This window comes from Trematosphaeria pertusa, assembly GCF_010094035.1.
Source record: "Trematosphaeria pertusa strain CBS 122368 unplaced genomic scaffold BU26scaffold_1, whole genome shotgun sequence".
NCBI classification, from domain to species: Eukaryota; Fungi; Ascomycota; class Dothideomycetes; order Pleosporales; family Trematosphaeriaceae; genus Trematosphaeria; species Trematosphaeria pertusa.
In genome coordinates this window covers 956,950-974,233 of record NW_022987212.1, presented here as the reverse complement: position 1 = coordinate 974,233, position 17,284 = coordinate 956,950, and the positions used below count along the sequence as shown (strand labels likewise).

Below are 17,284 nucleotides of genomic sequence, written 5' to 3'. Positions count from 1 at the left end.
GCGCCAAAGTGCCACGTGAGAGCGCTATTTCATTGCCCAGGTGCGTGAACGCGAGAGTTGACATCGCTCACACTTCAGCTCGGGTGAAATACCGAAGCAGTAATGCAAACCGGCCAATCTTTCTCATGATGCGGCCACTATATTCAGGCTTGCAGCTCACTCTTCCGACAATATCTCGATCGCCCACACCATGCCGCGACAATTGCCCTGGCTGAACAAAGGTGGCGGAAGCAGGACTCAAGTGAAGCCACCTCGGAAAGCACCACCTAAGTCGCGAATTCAGTCTGATATCGACGATGACTTCTTCGCGGGCACTGCCTTGGAAAGCTCCGGGAAAAGGAAGCAACGGGCCGGTAAGTGACAAGTTCTACCATAAAACTTAAACTTTAGGGACTGACCACGCATCAAGATTCTCAAGTGTCCGATGACGATCTTCCGGAGCTCCCAACCAGCTATGCGCAGACATCGCGCAAGGGCAAGGAGCCCGTTCGACGCTCTAGATTGCCCTCTTCGTCTCCGCCACCAGTTTCCGCTACTTTACCTCCACCACCAGTAGAGTAAGCCTCTGTTCTCATTCCACCCTCCCATGCATCGATACTCACCGCGCCAGATATATGCAGAAGAGCGTCGATAAGTTCGATCTTCGCGACGACGAATGGATGATGGTAGAAGACGAATTCCTCCAAACCGCCAAGCTCTTCACACGGCATCTCCATCTGGCAGAGTACGAGCGTCTTAAGAAGAGCATCGAAGAGAAAAAGAAGGAAGAAGCCGCAGCAGCAACTCCAAGACCCGTTGTCCCGAACGCGAAACCTTCGTTTGAGCGGCAGCTGAAGGCGCGGGCGAAAGAGCAGGCCAAGGCGCAGAAAAAGGCAATTAGGGATGTGTTCCGTTCTACCTCCGACGACGATGAGGAACAACCGAAGCGCGCGTCCATAGGCAAAACCGCGTCTACAACTACGACTAGCAGACCCTCGAAAGCTCCTCATCTATCACCCGGAAAACCCAACGCAAGTGGCACGGACAGCGACGATCTCGATGCGCCCAGACAGCCAACAAAGGCTCCTTCCAACACATCCAACTCAATACCTACCTCCTTCGTCAAACCCGCCCTACCAACAAAATCCAGACCCGCAGCTTCCCGATCCAGCCGCGCAACCCCATTCGACCTGTGGGATGATTACACACCGCCCCAACGCTGTACGTCGCCCCGGAAAGCCACTCCCACCAATACATCGCTTCCGATGCCCTCTCCTGCGAAGCCATTCAAACCTCCAGCAACTTCATATAGCTCCTCCTCATCACCACCCAAATCCTTGCAAACATCAACTAGCAGGCCTTCCCAGCCGTCTCAGGTTTCCACCACCCGACTTTCTCAATCCATCCGCAGACCTGGACGGTCTCTGGACCTGTTCGACGACCTTGATTTCCCCAAGCGAGATCCCTTGCCCAAAGAGCACTCTGAGCGTCTTGCGAAGCGCAAGGCGGAAAGGGAGAAAGCGGAGCAGAAGGAGAAGAGAAAGTCGGTGAAGCTGGATGATATACCTACATTCTTGTTCTAACCTTTTTAATTACTTTCCTATAAAAACGTGGCATGATGAGTGTTTGCTTGGTTCGGTGTTTTCTGGTTTGTTTATTAGATACCCGGTCTTGAAAAGTCCACGGTGGATGGATATGGCATGAGGGCTTGGATGCATAGGCATATGGCTTAGTCATGAAGCTTCCGATATTATTCAACGAATGACGATATTTCTAGCCAAATTCCCGGGATATATGTTGTATGAATCTCAGTTCACCTCCCTTGCCCGACGAAACCCGAAAAGTTGAAAGTGTATCGAAGCACTTCAAACTGCTCTCTACCCAAACAGCTTATCCAGCCACTTATTGAACACGTTGGTCTCCTCCTTGGGCACAAAAGTCCTCGTGTACTCCTCAATCTCATCTAGGTCTTGCTGCAGATCGATCTCGTGCGCCTTCTTGAAGTTGGTCTTTTTGAGGATTTTCCAGCCAATGAACAGAACGGGGAAGATGAAGATCATCATGTACCTAAGCACTAGTCAGTAGCTCGTTCGATGCGCTCCAGGAGTGTCAGCTTACGAGAAAAGAAATGAGGGGATGTCCCATTGGCCTTTCAGGAATACCGTGTAGCCACCCACGAATGTCATGATGAATGTGCCGGTGAGACCATAGTACGCAGCGTATGGCTGGAGCATGCCTTTGTACGGCAGCAGGTTCCTGTCGATTCCTTGGACTTGGCAGGCTTTGTAAAATCGCAAGAACGTGAAGCACATGACGCTGAAGTTGATGAGCTGAGACGCAGTGACCAGGCTCACGAACCAGTCAAGCACAACCGCCGAATTCTCGCCAAGTTGGAGGAAGGAGAGCAAAGCAATGACTAGCACGACAAAGACGCAGTAGAACGGCACGCCTTGCTTCGTGCACTTTGTCAGGAACCGCGGTGCCTTGCCCTCAAGCGCAAGACCGTAGAGGGAGCGGGACGCGCAGTACACGTACGAATTTCCGGCCGAGAAAGCGGACGCCAAAACCATGGCATTGACAATGTGCGGAAGTCCCTGAATCCGGAGACGATTCATAGCAACGACATAGGGCGAGGCTGCCGCCCCAGGCTTTCCCTCCTTGAACGCGGCCATCATCTCGGGGTCGTTGTAAGGTACATTAATACCGACGCACAGACTACCGAGTACGAAGAAGGTCGTCAGACGGTAAAATACCGCATTGTACGCGCGTGGCATGATACTCCGGGGGTTCTCGGCTTCTCCGGCAGCCATCGAGACGTAGTCTGGTCCGGCAATAGTAAACGAGGCCTGAATCAGGCACTGCAGAAAGCCAAGAAAGCGGCCTAAATCCCCAGTGTAATAGAGCTCCGCGAACGAGCCTGGATTCTTCCAGTAGCGGAATCCGTACCGGTCGTGAATGGGATTGCCGCCGAGCATTGCAATGAACGTGAAGATGATGAGACCGATGATGAGCAGGACTTTGCCAAGCGCGGCCCAGAACTCGGTCTCGCCGTACCATTTGACCGCCAAAAGGTTGATCAAGCTGAGGGCTGTTAGTTGATGACGAGGCGCTATGGGCGCACGACCTACCCATAGAGAACGAGGGTGATAGCGATGATAGCACCAGTAGGCACGATGTCGCTCCAGAAGTGGATAATGACGTTGCAAGCCACAATCTCGAAGGGAACCAAGGCAGCTTCGAAAACGAAGAAGTTCCATCCAGCAGCGACACCGAAGGCATCATCGACGAATCGTCCGGCAAATCGAATGAAGGGCGAAGATATTGGAAGATAAGTCACCATCTCAGCCATGCCTTGGGGTTCAGTTTTAGCAGCAAGATCGCATTGGGGTCTGAGCGGGGGAGAAAATTGCTCTGGATAGCTCGAAGAGCGTTGGCAATGCTGCGATTGGGCATGTTGCATTGGGTTTCGGAAAAGGTTTCTCACATAGTGTTACGGCCAAGATGAAAGAGCACCTAGAAATGTCAGCCCACTGAAGATGTATCTGTGTCTCGCCGATTCTTAGAGCTATATAAATCGAGGACCAGGGTTCTCGTTGCAAAAAATCTAGTGACTTACCAGATTGTGAACGCCATGAACAAACTGCCAGGACCGCCATTCATCAATCCACGCCCGATCTGTACATATAGCGCTGTGCCGATAGTACCACCAATGCCTATAAGCTGAATGTGACGTGGCTTGAGCTTCCGATGAGTTGAATCGTAGACCGTCTTCACCGAGCCAGATATAGACGCACGTCGACCGTCGTTGTCGTAGCCGATCTCTTTCTCCGCATCGGTTTTGATCTTCTTCTCATCCCTGTAAGGGTCGAAGGGAGCATAGTCGATTCCGGTGGAGGCCATCGTGACCGAATTCCCGCCGAATCCCAAGGATTCAGTATAGGCCTTTGAGGAGTAGTGAGAAAAACTGCGCAAAGAATTGCATGTGCTGAGCTCCGGCTGTAATATATGTGCCCAGAAGTTATCCTGGTCGCAAACAAAGGCGCTCGATGATAGGAAGAAGATAACGAGCTCTGTGCAGCACACAGCGTCTGGTGGAGAGAAAATGGCGCGGTGGCTGTTGATAACCCCTCAAGCGGATCTTGCGCAGGGTAAGGGGACCGGGCCCTATCAGAATCAGCGGAACTAGCCTGCAGGCATTTCAAGGCCAGGGCCTTGGCCATCGTAAACACATCCCGTCTGGATGTTGGAGCTGCAAGCGCACCAATTGCGCGGTGGGCAACACCATCTTCCCCTCCCGATCGACTTGGGGTTACACAAGGCTTGTTTGCGCTGTCAGATGGTTGCTTGCTGCGCGCAGTTTCATTCGAATTGTCGCGTGTCTGGTTGGAGTTGTGGGTTCCCCGCTCAGCCGGGGGCTTGAAAACGACCTGCTGCCTCAGTCTATTTCTCCGAGGCTCCTCTCAAACACACAAATGTTTACTCTCTCGCGCCTGCGCTTGCTGCCTCGAACTCTTTCTCTCGGGTCTAACCTATCGCTTCCGCTGTGGTTACATAGTCACGTCACTACCGCAGAGGATGCGGCAATCTTCTTGTCGGGCACTCCGGTTTTCGCCCAGCTTGCTCCGAGTAGCCACTCCAACTCTTACTTATCTTGGCCGAGACGTCCCCCCAATCGCCGCCTCTAAAGGCGTCTCCCGCCGAGCGGAAATCCACTTGGCATGGCTGGGCTTACGGTTGGCTTCAGGCTTCTTTTTGGTTTTCTTCGCCGCCATAGCTTGTCTTGACTTCAGTTAGCGTATTGAGCAGCCTCTGAAAACACCATCTCGGTTCTAAAATTCGATGTTTGCTCCGGTCCGGCGGGAGACGTCCAAAGCCGCAGAACTTTCGCCTTCGAAGCTGCGGTAAGATCTGCGCACGGAAATCCCTGCAGTCCTCGGGGAAGCACCGCGTCTAGGGTCGTATTCCCGCGTGACGCTTGAACGCCTCTGGATAGCGTACTGTCGTCAGGCTGGCGAACGTAAGACAGTTATCTGCATCGCGCGTCAGCCCCCGGATTTCTTTACCTGAAGAGCCTCATGCGTCCGCTTGGGGGGCGTCAACCCCACGCGGAGCTGACGCGTGGTCAAGGTTTCTATTCACCGGTCGTCGAACGCTATATGCACTGCGCGATCCGTGCAACCCAGGCAAACGCTGGCAGGGTCACGACTTCGGTTCCAACCCGACCACAAATTCAGGAGGGCAGGCGGACATCGACGACTCAAACATCGCCTCTATCTCGTGTTGCGCGACTACCTAGGCTCTTGCATCTAGAGTTCAGTATTCAGCCGCGCCGCATCGCTTTCGCTGACCCGCGTTTTGCGCCCAAGTCTGCGCTTCCTTTGCGGTGTCCTTTAATCCAGACACCGGTTATCTGGACAATGTAGAGCGCCAAGGGTCCGGCAGGCTGGCAATGTAGTCGGAGTCCATTCGCCTGGTTCAAGGCCTGGCTAGCGCATGCATGAGGTGCATAGGGGATTGGAATGCATCGTCCAGAGGCTGAAGAAATGCTGTAGGCCGCTGGATCCACTTCTGAGGGTTCCGCGTGACCTCGAGCGAGATTCGAAGCCGAGGGTCACTTTGAGTGCCAGGGAGCAGAGGAATCCCGGAGCTAAGACGTTGGCTATTGCAGAGGAGGTGAGGCGAAGTTGTGAGGGTCGGTTCGGCCCACCGAGAGCGGGCTGTACGGTGAGGTGCTTTGGAGGAGGAGAACAAATGCTTTCGACTGGTAGAGACGTGGCGATTAGATTTCCCGAGTGAAGAGACAGGAATGTCGAGGAGTTAAGTTGACCGTGCCGCAGATGGACCTCAGGATTACGCGACGAGGCGTCTGCAAGGAAGGAACGAATGAGCCATTACCGGCAACTGCCATACCCCGAAAACCAACCAGACTCTAGGCGAATATCACTATCACTCGAATGAAGGAAGAACCGAGTGGAAATGCTTGAACTGTAGTCTTGCACTGCTAACGCTTTCGCAGCCCCGGCCAAGATTGTAGAAGCTGCTGCCGGAATAGCTCGACGGCTGGTTGGTTTAACGGCGGATCACGAGTCGGTTATGTGGACAGGATGGAGTCAGATTAGGCTCTCGTTGTAGGCGCCCCTGATGGGAGTTCGAACGCGTTCACGTCTGCGACCGGAGATGCCACCGGAGATCAGATCTTCCATAGAAGGGAAACCAAAGCCATCGTCAGACAAAGGTACACTGTATCAGCAATCCAGCAAAAGAGCGAAAGGAGAACGGACAATTTCTCTCTCCTAACAACCAAACTCATTACTCCCCCTCCACCGACCTTGCCACCAACCCTCCCAGCCCTACTATTTCCACCCCATCGTGGCGAAACCTCAAACCCCGTTATTACTCAAAAAGTCTGTAACAACCTCAAACTCGCCCATTGCATCCCTATGGGAATGAATGATGGCCCGCCCCCAGATAAATCACCTACAGCAACAGCTTCACATTCTTGTAGTACGTCTTTGCCGGCTCGTCTTACATGCCTAGGCAGTAGCCGTTGCAGACGATATGGTCCTTTCTCCTGTGACGCGGAGGGAGGCTTTGTCCCATTCCTCGGCGGAGATGCTGGTGGAGCCTGCGAGGGCGAGGAATTCGCCGGCCGAGAGGGGCTGTTTGGCGGACTCAGTGGGGAGAGCGATACAGTACCGGCTTCTCCACGTTCGCGATGCGAGGGGCGAATGAGTGGATCAGTCCATTGCCATTAATGCCAAGTCATGTTCACTACAATGCCTGTCAGGTTGACAGCGTCGACGATTTCAGGCTTCTCGGCGATAGCAGCATCCGTGGTGTAAGACCTAAATAAAAATCCCATGTCTGCGACTTTCTCGGGCTTGATATTTCCAGTGTACTTCCCGAATTTGACGAGCGGGGCCTGTTGCTGCAGGCCTCCCATGCACAAATCGCGTGTAAATTCGGGCGGAACAACATATCTTGGTGAAAGGTCCGTTGTTGGATACATTCAGCCGTGACCTGGCTCGTCTGACATTTCCTCAAAACCTCATTCGCGTTCACGGTATCCCCACGGGAATGTTTCGCCGTATCCGGTAGTCCACGACGCAATAGCCTGGAATCGCTTGAAGAAGACGGGAAAATATACTGCAATAGAAATTAACAGTAGGGGTATAGTGCTGTCGGTTATCGGGGCGAGGAAGATGGACAGGTTAGGGAGGCTCACTGGGATTTCGGGAAGAAAAGGCAAGGAAATGCAGGAAGACGAAAGAAGGTTCATGATGGAAGAGGTATATTCAGAGGACAGGGAAAATAACATGCTGAAACCTGATCTATCGACAGTAGTCCCTTCGTCCCAATTTACTTTACCCTTCCCTCCCAAGGATCAGGCCCGTGTCGAAGATTATGCGAATAACTTCGCCGGATAAGACGACACCGGCTAACAGCCATGCGAAGTGCAAGGGCGGTCCGGTCTCCGGCAGGTACAGCAGGGATGCTCGTGGGTAGCGTTGACGTGTATACTAGGTGGAATCAAATTACGTCGTGCATTGGCGGGGTAAGGAAATCGAAGTATGAGTGATGAGCGCTTGAACGCCTTGTCTTCGTTAACGTCCTAATCACAGAACATCTTCTCAATGTCGTAGACTAGAGGTGCGTTCAGGGATACTTGTGGCCGGAAGGGTGTCCGCGAGTTCTTTCAGCGTCAGGGACTGTGTGACCGGACGACGATTCAACCTTCTGTCCGTCTCTTCCAGCTCCTCTTCAGGATTCTTTACGGCTTCGTGGACGAAATGAAGAGGTAGGACTGGACTGGCGTAATCCGACATGTCTTCCAATTCTGGCGAATGCACGATAGTTATCTCCCTTCGCTCGAACCCCGCCGGAGTCATAGTCGTTTGATCAGCAACGACCTTCGGTTCTGTTAGCCTTGGGCGGCGTTGAGAGACTTCTGTTGCGGGCTGCTCTTTCTCGGCGATAAACCACCTTTGGTTCGCTCCTGTACAGTAAGGTAATTGCTCTTCTGATACTTCGACTAGCTCATTATTGGAACCGCGGAGAAAGTGACGAGCGGGAAGAATCTCGGTCTCGTAGACAGGCTGAACGCGATGGTATACATCGTGGTTATGGATCTCCCGGTAGATCTTCTCTTCCCGTATATGATGCTCCGTAGGCTTGACTACCTCGTGTGTCACCGCTGTTGGGATTAGTCTGCTGCGCCTATGCTGCAAGTTTTGCACAAGTGTAACACGCACCTGGAGCCCAGTGCGTGGCTTTGTCAACATCTTCGGTATCCCTAAGGTCTACGATCCCATCAAGTGGAGGCCCTTCATCGCTGGGGCCATCGCGCTGCCCGCCCATAACAAATTTCCGAAGGTCTATAAGCCCTTCTTTAGAAGCAGGCGGCCTTTCTTCAGAAGGAGACTCGGCCGAGTCTCCTGGAGATCCTCTTGTAATCCGTGGTGCGTCCTCGTCACTGCTTCCTCTGGGTTTCCGTCTCCCCCAGCTCAGACGGAGCTCATCGCGCGCAATTCGAGACGGCCGATCAGTTGGCTTGCATTTCCGTGACTCTGAACCTTCGACGTGGGGTAGGATGCCATCAACAAGACTACCTTCGGTGGCCACTCCCGTACCTAGTGTATACTTGGACGCAACGGAGTTGAAGGAACCAGGTGAACCGACCGAGCCCATAGAGTTGCCCCCGACGGAACCCTTTCGCAGAGAAATCTGGTGCGAACCGAGGACGTCTGTCGTTTGTCAGCGTCCAGACAATATACCATTAGATGCTTGTCTGCCACGGTTTTCGCTGGAGGCATCCCGCGTAGCGCGAGGAGAGTCGTTGGCTACGGAAATTCAAAGGAAACTTACCAGACGTTCGTTTGCTGAGCTGCGGCTCCCCTTGCATAGAGGTTGGAATGGAACTGTGTCGGGGGGATGCGCTACCATAGTGGGCGATATTTCGATCGGCGACATCCTCGCTATGCTTCTGTTCGCTGACTCCTTCTATAAGTCTTCTATCCCCCCCAAGAGACATGTGCCCCGTACCGGTAGGTCCACCGTCTGGCGAAACCTCCGGTGTATACAAACTATGTCGGCCTGTAATTGACTCGTCATTGTCCTCAGGATCGGGCTGGCCGTAATCTGTGGCGGCGACGGGCGGTTTGTGGCTCGGTGGGGGCCTGGGCGAATCCCTTCTGCTCTGAGGGGGACTACTGATGACTCTGCCGTATTCGTCGTTCGAGGGTGTTACCGATCGCGCAGGTTCGTGTGTGGACTGGGTGCTTGGTTGATGTTTTGCATGTGGTGCTGCCTGTGCTGACTCGGGATGTCGTTCCGCAAGTGGTGGCTGGGTCAACGTTCTACCTGAGCTACTCGAGCCGGTTCTCCGAAAGAATGCCTTCAACTTGCCCGGCATGGAGGGCGGAATGCGGACGATGCGTGTGAATTTCGGTCAAGGGTTTTAGGAATAAGCTGGCTAGGATATACCGTAGGGGATCTGACGACCTCGGAACGTTTTGGGGTGGACTACCAGACCACGGTTAATACACAACGGTATTTCCTGCAGATTGGCGATGTGGTGCGTGAGGCAGGAAGCTCTGACGCACACGAGAGCTTAGTCTGGAAGCTACAGTCTTGCCCAATCACCGCAGTGTCGTGCAGAGTGGAATCGGCAAGCACAATAGCTTCACTGGCGAACTAAGTTCGAAAAGATTGCGCGCTTGGCTTGAAGCAAGTTGGTGGAGTTGGGAAATGTAGCGAGCCGCGGGGTTGAGGCCCAGATGCATTGTTGCTCAAGCTCGACGCGAATTCCCTCGAAGACATTTGCGATGACTCAAGTGATCAAGAAGCTAGTCCGACCCAGAGTGCGTTCGTGCGCCGCAACTTTGGGCCAGATCCCGTGCTAGGCGTGGATATCCCAAATCCTCTCAAATCCTCTCGGCGTCTTCAGCATAGCGGTCCACGGCGTGCCCGGTATGACGTCGTCATATTGTGGTCTCCGCACGGTCGCCTACAGGAATTTGATGGGAAACAGGCCGCGGAATTGAACAACTGTAAAAACAGTCATCATAGCGCGTTCTCAATGCCCGGATGGGGACCTCTAAAGATGGGATGACGAAGGGGGCGGGCCTCCATCACGGCGGTCCCGTCCCCAAGTGAAGGGGCGCCGACGATCTTCGACCTCTGCCACGGAGCTGGAACACTTTGGAGTTTTGTCGAATAGAATTGACCCGTCTGCTGCGTGGGCGATAGTTTACGATGCGCAATAGCCCGTCGGCGGCGTCCTCTTACGCCTCGCTTAGCCAGTGCACAGACCATCTTAGGTCTCGATCTATTGCGACATCCCAGGGCTGATCGCTCTTCTTTCAACTCCATCTGAGTCCGTCGGGACTTTCTCCATCTCAATTACTGGCTTTTCTTTCAGAAACAAGCAATTATCGAGTGACGACCTACCAGTTGAATCGGCGAGGAGAGAGGCAGGCATAATTGGCAAGGAAGAGACGGAAAGACGGAAAACGTAGAGTATCGCCACTGGGCCTTGACGTGGAGCGACCCAGAGACGACAGCCTGGATCTATTGTGATCTGAGTTATCCCTGACGCACACCTGTCTCTTGGGACCAGGAATCTAGTGGAGTGAGCCGCCGGAAATTCTCCGAGCCAAAGGAACCCGCCTCTAGCCCACTGACGTCCCACAACAACCAATGAACTCGTTCGTACATCAGATCTAGGACGGGATGGGTGTGTCGCGACACGGTCGAAAGCCGAGAAAAGACGTAGGTGGGTCCCGATCAGGCTTTCGCCTGTAGCATTACGTCGATTCTCGTCGGTGTGTACGTCCTTGTGTATAAAGTATCATCATGAAGCGTGTAATGCTCCCATCATTCCAACTTTAAATATTCTTATCTCCATACAACTCGGTCGCCTACTCTCTAATACACACCTTTATTCGAACCTTTCACAACATCTCCACAATCACAATGGACAAAGCCAAAGCCGCAGTCAGCGACTTCATGCACCGCTCCGGCAAACATGACACCACCGTCCATGAGAGCGTGGCTCCTGGCGTTCAACATGAAGCTATCAAGCCACACCAGCACGAGAACGTAACGACTGCTGTTGACAAGGAGGTCCACCAGGACCACTACCACCGAACCGTCCAGCCGGTCCATGACCGCGAAGTCCTCCCAGAGAAGCACCACGCCAATCTAGGCGCTGTCGAGCACCGCGAGTTCGACCACCGCGACCACGAGGGTATCAAGCACGCCCTAGGCGCTGAGCAATCCGGCTTCAAGGACGAGAGGGTGGTTCACGATGCCACGCAGAGCCAGAGTGCCCAGCCGACCATTGGCGGCGAGCACGTCCACCACGTAAGGTTTTTCCAGCCTTCCACAACTTCCTACGTGCAACCATATGATTAACGCCCACCAGCACATCCACGAAACCATCCAACCCGTCGTCAAGAAAGAAACCGTCGAACCCCACGTCGTCCATACCACCGTCCCCATCCACGAGACGCACCACAACGCCGCGCAGCACCACTCCGCCTCCACCATGCCCGCCATGTCGATGTCGGATTTCAAGAACAAGGGCGGCGTCCTCGGCGGCCGCGAGGAGCGCTACGACGCCTTCGACGGCGAGCCGAAACACATCGGCGGCACCATGAGCCACATGATGGAGGGCAAGACGTCGAAGCGGGATTCCGCGCACACCGACAATCAGGTACGGAAGAGCGCTATGCATGGTGACCATGATCCGCTTGATGGGGGAGTGAGGCATGGAGGTAGCGGGCTGACGTCTGGAGAGAGGAATGGGAATGTTAGGGGGTATGAAGAGGGTTCTGTGGATGGGACTCATGATACGGCTAGGCATCATGATAGTGGTTTGGATAAGTCGAGCAGTGGGAAGCCGAAGGTGTCGTTCATGGATAAGCTTAACCCGAGAGTTGATGCTGATGGCGATGGAAAGAAGGGTATGATGGATTAAGGGAAGTTATTTGTGTCTTATTAGGAGACGATTTCATCAGGTATAATTATCTCGAGGCCTTGAACTTCTTTTCATTAGCATGGAGTCGGCCTTTGTAATGTAGGCTAAAATATATTCTGAAATTAATTGAACTTATGAATTGTTGAACATCATAGTCTGTGCAGTGACCTTGCTTACCAAGGATTAGCAGCTACTGTTGCTTTTAAGAAACGACATGTGATTGCGCTTTTAGATATCAATTACCTGCTCATTTGACTTGCGATGAAACCACACTATCTGCACAATTACCAAGACATCTTAGACCCACAACGCCTAGTAATGCAAGACCAAATAGTAAACCAGCTTGTCCCCTTCCCATCCCACGCTCAACCTACCTCCTCTTCTCCGTTCCCCAATCAATCACAAACCCCCTCGTTCTCCCCTCCTCCACCAACCCCCTACTCCACCTTCCGATGAATCCTCGGCAAACACAACCAAAGCACCCAAATGACACCTAGCAGCACCAGAATAATCGGCTGCAGCACCTGCACGCCCTTCGCCTGGGCAATAGCCCCGACCGCAAACGGAAAGATCGCCGCGCCGCTCCCGCCAAACGCCGCAGCGAAGCCGATAGCGCTGACGTGCAGATGCCGGGGCAGCAGCTTCGTCGCAGCCACGACGGCGGCGGGGAACAGCGGCCCCAGGAAGAAGCCCTGCAGCGCGACGGCGACGGCGGAGACGTAGAATTGCGGGACGAGCCAGAAGATGAGCTCGAGGGCCATGGTGAGCGGGAGGTAGATCTGTTCGAATATATGTCAGAAGAACGTATCTAACGGGGAAAGCAAAGCTAAGGAGTAGTAGTAGCGAATCAAAACTCACAGCAATAGCCAACTTCTCCCCCAACTTCGGCGTCACAAACCCTAGCACAATCCTGCCCACCGTAATCCCCATCCAGAAGCCCGTCGCGGTCATCCCGCTGGCAAACTGATTCCCGTCGCGCACCTCGAGCATGAACTTGACGATCCAGCCGCCGAGTGCGACTTCGATGCCCACATAGCCCAGCAGGAACAACGCGCAGATCCAGGTCACACGGGCAAAGGGCAGACGCAGGAGCGCCTCCTTCATGCGGTGATCTTTGGTGCCTGTGGTGCGCGGGTTGTTCTCGCGGAAGATGGCGCCGGTGGCGGCGCGGAAGGCGGAGATGGAGGTCAGGATTTCGATGGCGGCCATGCCGATCTATGTGTGTGTCTATCAGCTAGGGTTATTTGTTCTAGGTGTTTGGGCGGAGAGGGGGGGCGGAAGGTAACGTACCATGACATAATAGAAGTAATACCACGGCAACCGCTGCCCCTTCGTAATCATCGTCGTTGCTACCAGCGGCGCCAACACAGCGCCCAGTCCGTAGAACGCATGTAGAAACCCCAGCACTTCATTCGGGTTCGCCATATTACCGATCCAGGCATTCCACGCCGCATCCGCGAGGCCGTTCCCAAACCCGGCGATCATGAAGATGACGACGAGGACCGGATAAGGGGGATGCACGGCGATGACGATGTAGGCGACGAGGTGGCAGCCAGGGGCGATGATGGCGACGCCACGTTGCCCGAACTTGAGATGGATGGCATTGTTGAGGAGCGCGGAGGCGGTGTAGCCTACGAGGGGGGAGAGGAAGACTAGCGAGATTACTACGAAGGTGAGGTTGTAGTATTCTTGGAGCTGTGGAAGGTGTCAGTTGATATATATATATATAAGTGCATTGATTGCTCAATGGCCATACATATGGGATCAATGCCTATCACAATTCGTTAGCTTCTACTCCAAACGAGAGGTTATGTTCGGCACATACACCATAAGCCGCATCATTGCTCCCCATAACCACGAAGCTCCAAAACGCGGCCAAGGTCCTCCAGAAGTTCAATCTCGGCGTATTCCATCTTTCCAGCCGCACAGCCGCCTGCGTGGTCGGAGAAGGGAGACTCTCCACCGGATCGTCGTCCTCCTGCTGGCTTCTCTGAGACGTCGTCTCATCGAGCTGTAAGTTCGACTTTGATTGGGGTAGTCGGGCGTTGTCCGGTTTGGTGATGTAGTGAGAGACGTCTTGGAGCTCGATGGTGGGCTCCATGATGCAGGTTGATGAGCCGCCGTTCTCGCGGAATGCCATGGCTGTGGTGTGTGAAGGAGGTTTCTTTGGTGGGTCGATCCTTCCACAAGGCAGCTGGTACAGCAGGTGCTCGATGGCCTTGATGAGGTCCTCTCGCGCTGCTGCGTATGGCAGAAGTGTGTATAACTCTTCAGCAGTTCAACGCAAGTGGGAGAGAAACTGCGATATCAACATGCAGAAGAACTGGGGATATGACGAAAGACTCAGATAATCGCCAGCCTGCCCTCGTTCAATCCGCTCAACGCAAACTCGGCTTTATACCCCTCTCTTCAAGTCATCAGGCCGCTCCAGCTCCTTTGACTCACGGTCAGAAAAGAGCCTAGCGAAAGACGCAGCATACGTGGAGTCAAGAAAAGTCGCCCTCCACAGCGCGATCTGCCATGCATGCCGCCAGCTCCCCTCCTTTCCTCTTCCGGCAAAGCTCACCCACGAACTGGGGTTCGGCTCCACATTGAACGAGCACGAAAGCGGGCGGTAGAACCTCGGGTATTCTCTCAGGCTCCGCGGCCCGCAAATCCACCGCAGCTGAAGGCGCTTCCGAGTCTCGAGAGAGACTGGATGGCTATCTCATAAAGCCAAGGTCAGCTGGCAGCGAACGGTGTAAAAGAGCGTTGACTGGTTGCAGGAAGAGGGGCGCTGACAATTGCACTGATGTGACCGTGGCAAATGGATCTTCGTATCTAGCTCTTGGCACGCATACAACTGCGATTGGCGTCATGCCGGGCCGGAGCAGGACTCAAGCCGCACGTGCTGTCCGTACTCGCAAGGATCTCCGAATGGACGGAGAATTAGCGGGAAAGCATCGAGTGAGGGCTGAAACCCTCCTGGTCGCAAAAAGTCCATGGCAAAACAGCCTCAATCATTCCAGCCGTCGTCACGAACTCAAATTCTGCATCCAGAGCCGTTTGAAGAATTATCATATCGAATTTCAGCTACGTGCCGATCCATCCGAAAGTGACTCCATGCTTTCTCGATTATCCACAACCATCCTATCCAAAGATTCCTGAATCTTTTCCCCCCTAGTAATCACCACAATACACTACCTACATGCAAATCCAACAGCTGGGGTATTCTGCTGCAAAGAGAGGCCCACAATGGTGCAGTAACCTCCTGCCTCTAAAACAAAGAAAGAGAAGAACATGAACAGTAATAAAAGAATTCTTGAGATCAACGCTTGTATTCAACGACTGTAGTGAAGGCAAATGATGTCGTACACGTACGCTTCGACGCTTTCGCTTCGCTTGTCCGTAATGCTGCAGCCCCTGCGACCTCTAAACGCTCATAATCATGATGAAATAGCAAGAAAAAAAATATGGCGGCGGTGCTGGCCATGACGGTGAGCGATGGGCGTTTATGAGGGCTGGATGACGGAGGGGCCGGCGAGGACCTCAGCATCGGCGACCGACTGCGACTTGGTGATCATCATGTACACCTCACCCTGGAGGTTCTGGGGAACGACGCAGTTGCCGTCAGTGATTTGCGAGAATTGGTTGCCACCACTAAGTAACTGTTAGCTACGTTCTTGCTGCGAGGCTGCGAGGTAACTTACGGAGCAACGAATGCGCAGAACTGGGCGCCGGAGGGCTGAGCGGCGTCTGCCAACTTGAGGTTCTGGCCAACGGTGGCTTGCTCGGGATTCTGGAGCGAGATGGAGGGGAAAGCCTGGATGTTCAGGTTGGAGCCCTCAGGGCAGGACTTGATGAACTGAGCAGCTAGGGTGAAGACAGCGCGGGGCCCTAGGGGAGTGTCGAAAGCGGCGGGAACAGGCTCGGCTCCGGAAGCCACGCGAATGAAGGCCTGGTGGCGGGCCTCAACGGTCACGATGGTTGCCGCAGCAGTGAGGACGTCGGATGAGTTGACGAGAGGAGCGGCTCCGAGGTAGGCAGAGACACCGACGGCCTCGAGGACACGGGCGGTTGCGACCATGGTCTTCGCATCCGCGAGGGCGGCATCGAAGTTGTATTGGCAGGCCTCCACGGGCTGAGCTCCAGCTCCGGAGATTGCGCTCAGAAGCGTCGACACGTGGGTAGCCTCCGTCTGTCCAACACCCATAAGAGACTTGATCTGCGCATCGGTGAGACCAAGGGCCTGGAAGTCGCTTGCGGGGAATTTGGCGAAACCCTGCTTGTAGAATTCGGATTCGAGGTGCTCTGCGGTCAGGGCGCTGGATACGTGTTAGTCCGGCTGGATCAGATACAAGTTCTTGCATACTCACAATTGAAGGATGTCAACATCGCTCAAGCCACCAGCTGGTGGTGCCGCCGCGCCTGTTGCTGCCGGGGCGGCACTTGATGAAGCCGCCGCTGATGAGGACTCTTGTCGGACGCGGACCTTGGTGGGAGCGGCAGCCGCGAGAGGCGCCAGGGCAAAGAGCCCGGTAATCAGTGTTCGTACGCTCGGCATTGTGCTGAATTAAGTTGGTGCTGTTGAAATTGATAGAATTTGGGAGTGAAGGACGACCAGCAAAGTCTCGCTTTGAATAAGTATTAACTTCCTAAGGTCCAACCAGGGACAGAGGTAGAGAAGAGAAGTGGTAAGGAGTGTGGTGGAATATTAGGTAGAGAGTACTGGATGGAAGGGCCTCTGCTAGCTGATATCCAACAGAAAACGTTCGAGGGAAACAGAGGTGGGCGGCCAATGGACCTTATAGCCCGCACTGCGACTCAAGGGCTGTACCTGAGACGCCATAGTAAAATTCGGAGGACGGATGCGCGCTCGTGGCAGGATGGCGGACTGCAGCGATCCCGCCCACGCCTGGTCCACCTACCGAATCTGTGGCCAGTCAAGCTTTGGGCTTGGCCGAAGGGCCTCTGATCCGCTAGGAACGGCCTGGTAGTGCCGTGGCAGCCGCTGAGGGAGTTCGCGGCGGTATGATGGGGGTTGAGGTTGAGGACGTGAGGTGTAGCAGGACCGGGGTGCTGCGACGCTTAGGCCACGCCATGAAACCGTACCGGTCACGACCTCGCACCCCTCGCGACTCGGAGGAGGTGCAGCCGTCGTCGGGCGCTGCGTTCTGGGCTTATTTTTTTCATTGCATGGCTGATAAGTGACGGCTGGCTGCGTATCCGGACGGATGCTTGCGTGGTGGTTGAGCAGTGCTCTGCCGGACGCGCGAATAGTCAGCTTTTCATGCTCCGTCGGGTCTCGCAGGCGTCAAACACTCGATGAAATGTTTCAATCGCTTC

The 17,284-nt window shown here is 54.2% G+C and overlaps 7 protein-coding genes across 7 annotated transcripts; 2 read left to right on the top strand and 5 right to left on the bottom strand.

Annotated features, from left to right (window-relative positions):
- Positions 1-69: 69 nt before the first annotated feature.
- On the top strand, positions 70-2,058 carry BU26DRAFT_9612 (uncharacterized protein). The gene is made up of 3 exons (XM_033836551.1): positions 70-353; positions 410-557; positions 611-2,058. The coding sequence occupies exons 1-3, from the start codon at positions 191-193 to the stop codon at positions 1,560-1,562; spliced, it is 1,263 nt and encodes a 420-aa protein (XP_033690850.1). The 5' UTR covers positions 70-190; the 3' UTR covers positions 1,563-2,058.
- Positions 1,706-4,216, bottom strand: BU26DRAFT_9593 (uncharacterized protein). Its single transcript, XM_033836549.1, has 5 exons — positions 3,596-4,216; positions 3,464-3,492; positions 3,108-3,330; positions 2,098-3,060; positions 1,706-2,046 (listed from the first exon to the last, which is right to left on the bottom strand). The coding sequence occupies exons 1-5, from the start codon at positions 3,877-3,879 to the stop codon at positions 1,857-1,859; spliced, it is 1,689 nt and encodes a 562-aa protein (XP_033690849.1). The 5' UTR covers positions 3,880-4,216; the 3' UTR covers positions 1,706-1,856.
- Positions 4,217-6,512: 2,296 nt separating this feature from the next.
- BU26DRAFT_557346 (uncharacterized protein) lies at positions 6,513-6,922 on the bottom strand (the record flags this gene model as incomplete). The annotated part of the gene is made up of 2 exons (XM_033832443.1): positions 6,513-6,638; positions 6,755-6,922. 2 exons carry the CDS (start codon positions 6,920-6,922, stop codon positions 6,513-6,515), a joined length of 294 nt encoding a protein of 97 aa, XP_033690848.1.
- Positions 6,923-7,453: 531 nt separating this feature from the next.
- On the bottom strand, positions 7,454-9,716 carry BU26DRAFT_9574 (uncharacterized protein). The gene is made up of 3 exons (XM_033836545.1): positions 8,845-9,716; positions 8,232-8,723; positions 7,454-8,173 (listed from the first exon to the last, which is right to left on the bottom strand). The coding sequence occupies exons 1-3, from the start codon at positions 9,389-9,391 to the stop codon at positions 7,611-7,613; spliced, it is 1,602 nt and encodes a 533-aa protein (XP_033690847.1). The 5' UTR covers positions 9,392-9,716; the 3' UTR covers positions 7,454-7,610.
- Positions 9,717-10,725: 1,009 nt separating this feature from the next.
- BU26DRAFT_9565 (uncharacterized protein) lies at positions 10,726-11,982 on the top strand. Its single transcript, XM_033836542.1, has 2 exons — positions 10,726-11,343; positions 11,405-11,982. The coding sequence occupies exons 1-2, from the start codon at positions 10,954-10,956 to the stop codon at positions 11,957-11,959; spliced, it is 945 nt and encodes a 314-aa protein (XP_033690846.1). The 5' UTR covers positions 10,726-10,953; the 3' UTR covers positions 11,960-11,982.
- A 414-nt stretch (positions 11,983-12,396) lies between these two features.
- On the bottom strand, positions 12,397-14,099 carry BU26DRAFT_557343 (MFS general substrate transporter; the record flags this gene model as incomplete). Its single annotated transcript, XM_033832442.1, has 5 exons — positions 12,397-12,738; positions 12,818-13,174; positions 13,250-13,654; positions 13,716-13,730; positions 13,785-14,099. The coding sequence occupies 5 exons, from the start codon at positions 14,097-14,099 to the stop codon at positions 12,397-12,399; spliced, it is 1,434 nt and encodes a 477-aa protein (XP_033690845.1).
- A 1,179-nt stretch (positions 14,100-15,278) lies between these two features.
- BU26DRAFT_9512 (uncharacterized protein) lies at positions 15,279-16,735 on the bottom strand. Its single transcript, XM_033836537.1, has 3 exons — positions 16,315-16,735; positions 15,649-16,263; positions 15,279-15,598 (listed from the first exon to the last, which is right to left on the bottom strand). The coding sequence occupies exons 1-3, from the start codon at positions 16,500-16,502 to the stop codon at positions 15,451-15,453; spliced, it is 951 nt and encodes a 316-aa protein (XP_033690844.1). The 5' UTR covers positions 16,503-16,735; the 3' UTR covers positions 15,279-15,450.
- Positions 16,736-17,284: the final 549 nt, after the last annotated feature.

What these genes read in the sequence shown, in the direction of transcription:
- BU26DRAFT_9593 (XM_033836549.1), bottom strand. Translation starts at nt 3,879, where the DNA reads ATGGCCTCCACCGGAATCGACTATGCTCCCTTCGACCCTTACAGGGAT. An exon ending in ATCACCCTCGTTCTCTATGG is followed by an intron (nt 3,061 to 3,107) that starts GTAGGTCGTGCG and finishes AACAGCCCTCAG; the next exon opens with CTTGATCAACCTTTTGGCGG. An exon ending in ATCCCCTCATTTCTTTTCTC is followed by an intron (nt 2,047 to 2,097) that starts GTAAGCTGACAC and finishes ACTAGTGCTTAG; the next exon opens with GTACATGATGATCTTCATCT.
- BU26DRAFT_9512 (XM_033836537.1), bottom strand. Translation starts at nt 16,502, where the DNA reads ATGCCGAGCGTACGAACACTGATTACCGGGCTCTTTGCCCTGGCGCCT. An exon ending in GATGTTGACATCCTTCAATT is followed by an intron (nt 16,264 to 16,314) that starts GTGAGTATGCAA and finishes ACACGTATCCAG; the next exon opens with CGCCCTGACCGCAGAGCACC. An exon ending in TTCTGCGCATTCGTTGCTCC is followed by an intron (nt 15,599 to 15,648) that starts GTAAGTTACCTC and finishes ACAGTTACTTAG; the next exon opens with TGGTGGCAACCAATTCTCGC.
- BU26DRAFT_9574 (XM_033836545.1), bottom strand. Translation starts at nt 9,391, where the DNA reads ATGCCGGGCAAGTTGAAGGCATTCTTTCGGAGAACCGGCTCGAGTAGC. An exon ending in GCTCAGCAAACGAACGTCTG is followed by an intron (nt 8,724 to 8,844) that starts GTAAGTTTCCTT and finishes GACAAACGACAG; the next exon opens with ACGTCCTCGGTTCGCACCAG. An exon ending in AGCCACGCACTGGGCTCCAG is followed by an intron (nt 8,174 to 8,231) that starts GTGCGTGTTACA and finishes TAATCCCAACAG; the next exon opens with CGGTGACACACGAGGTAGTC.
- BU26DRAFT_9565 (XM_033836542.1), top strand. Translation starts at nt 10,954, where the DNA reads ATGGACAAAGCCAAAGCCGCAGTCAGCGACTTCATGCACCGCTCCGGC. An exon ending in GCGGCGAGCACGTCCACCAC is followed by an intron (nt 11,344 to 11,404) that starts GTAAGGTTTTTC and finishes AACGCCCACCAG; the next exon opens with CACATCCACGAAACCATCCA.
- BU26DRAFT_9612 (XM_033836551.1), top strand. Translation starts at nt 191, where the DNA reads ATGCCGCGACAATTGCCCTGGCTGAACAAAGGTGGCGGAAGCAGGACT. An exon ending in GAAAAGGAAGCAACGGGCCG is followed by an intron (nt 354 to 409) that starts GTAAGTGACAAG and finishes CCACGCATCAAG; the next exon opens with ATTCTCAAGTGTCCGATGAC. An exon ending in TTACCTCCACCACCAGTAGA is followed by an intron (nt 558 to 610) that starts GTAAGCCTCTGT and finishes TCACCGCGCCAG; the next exon opens with ATATATGCAGAAGAGCGTCG.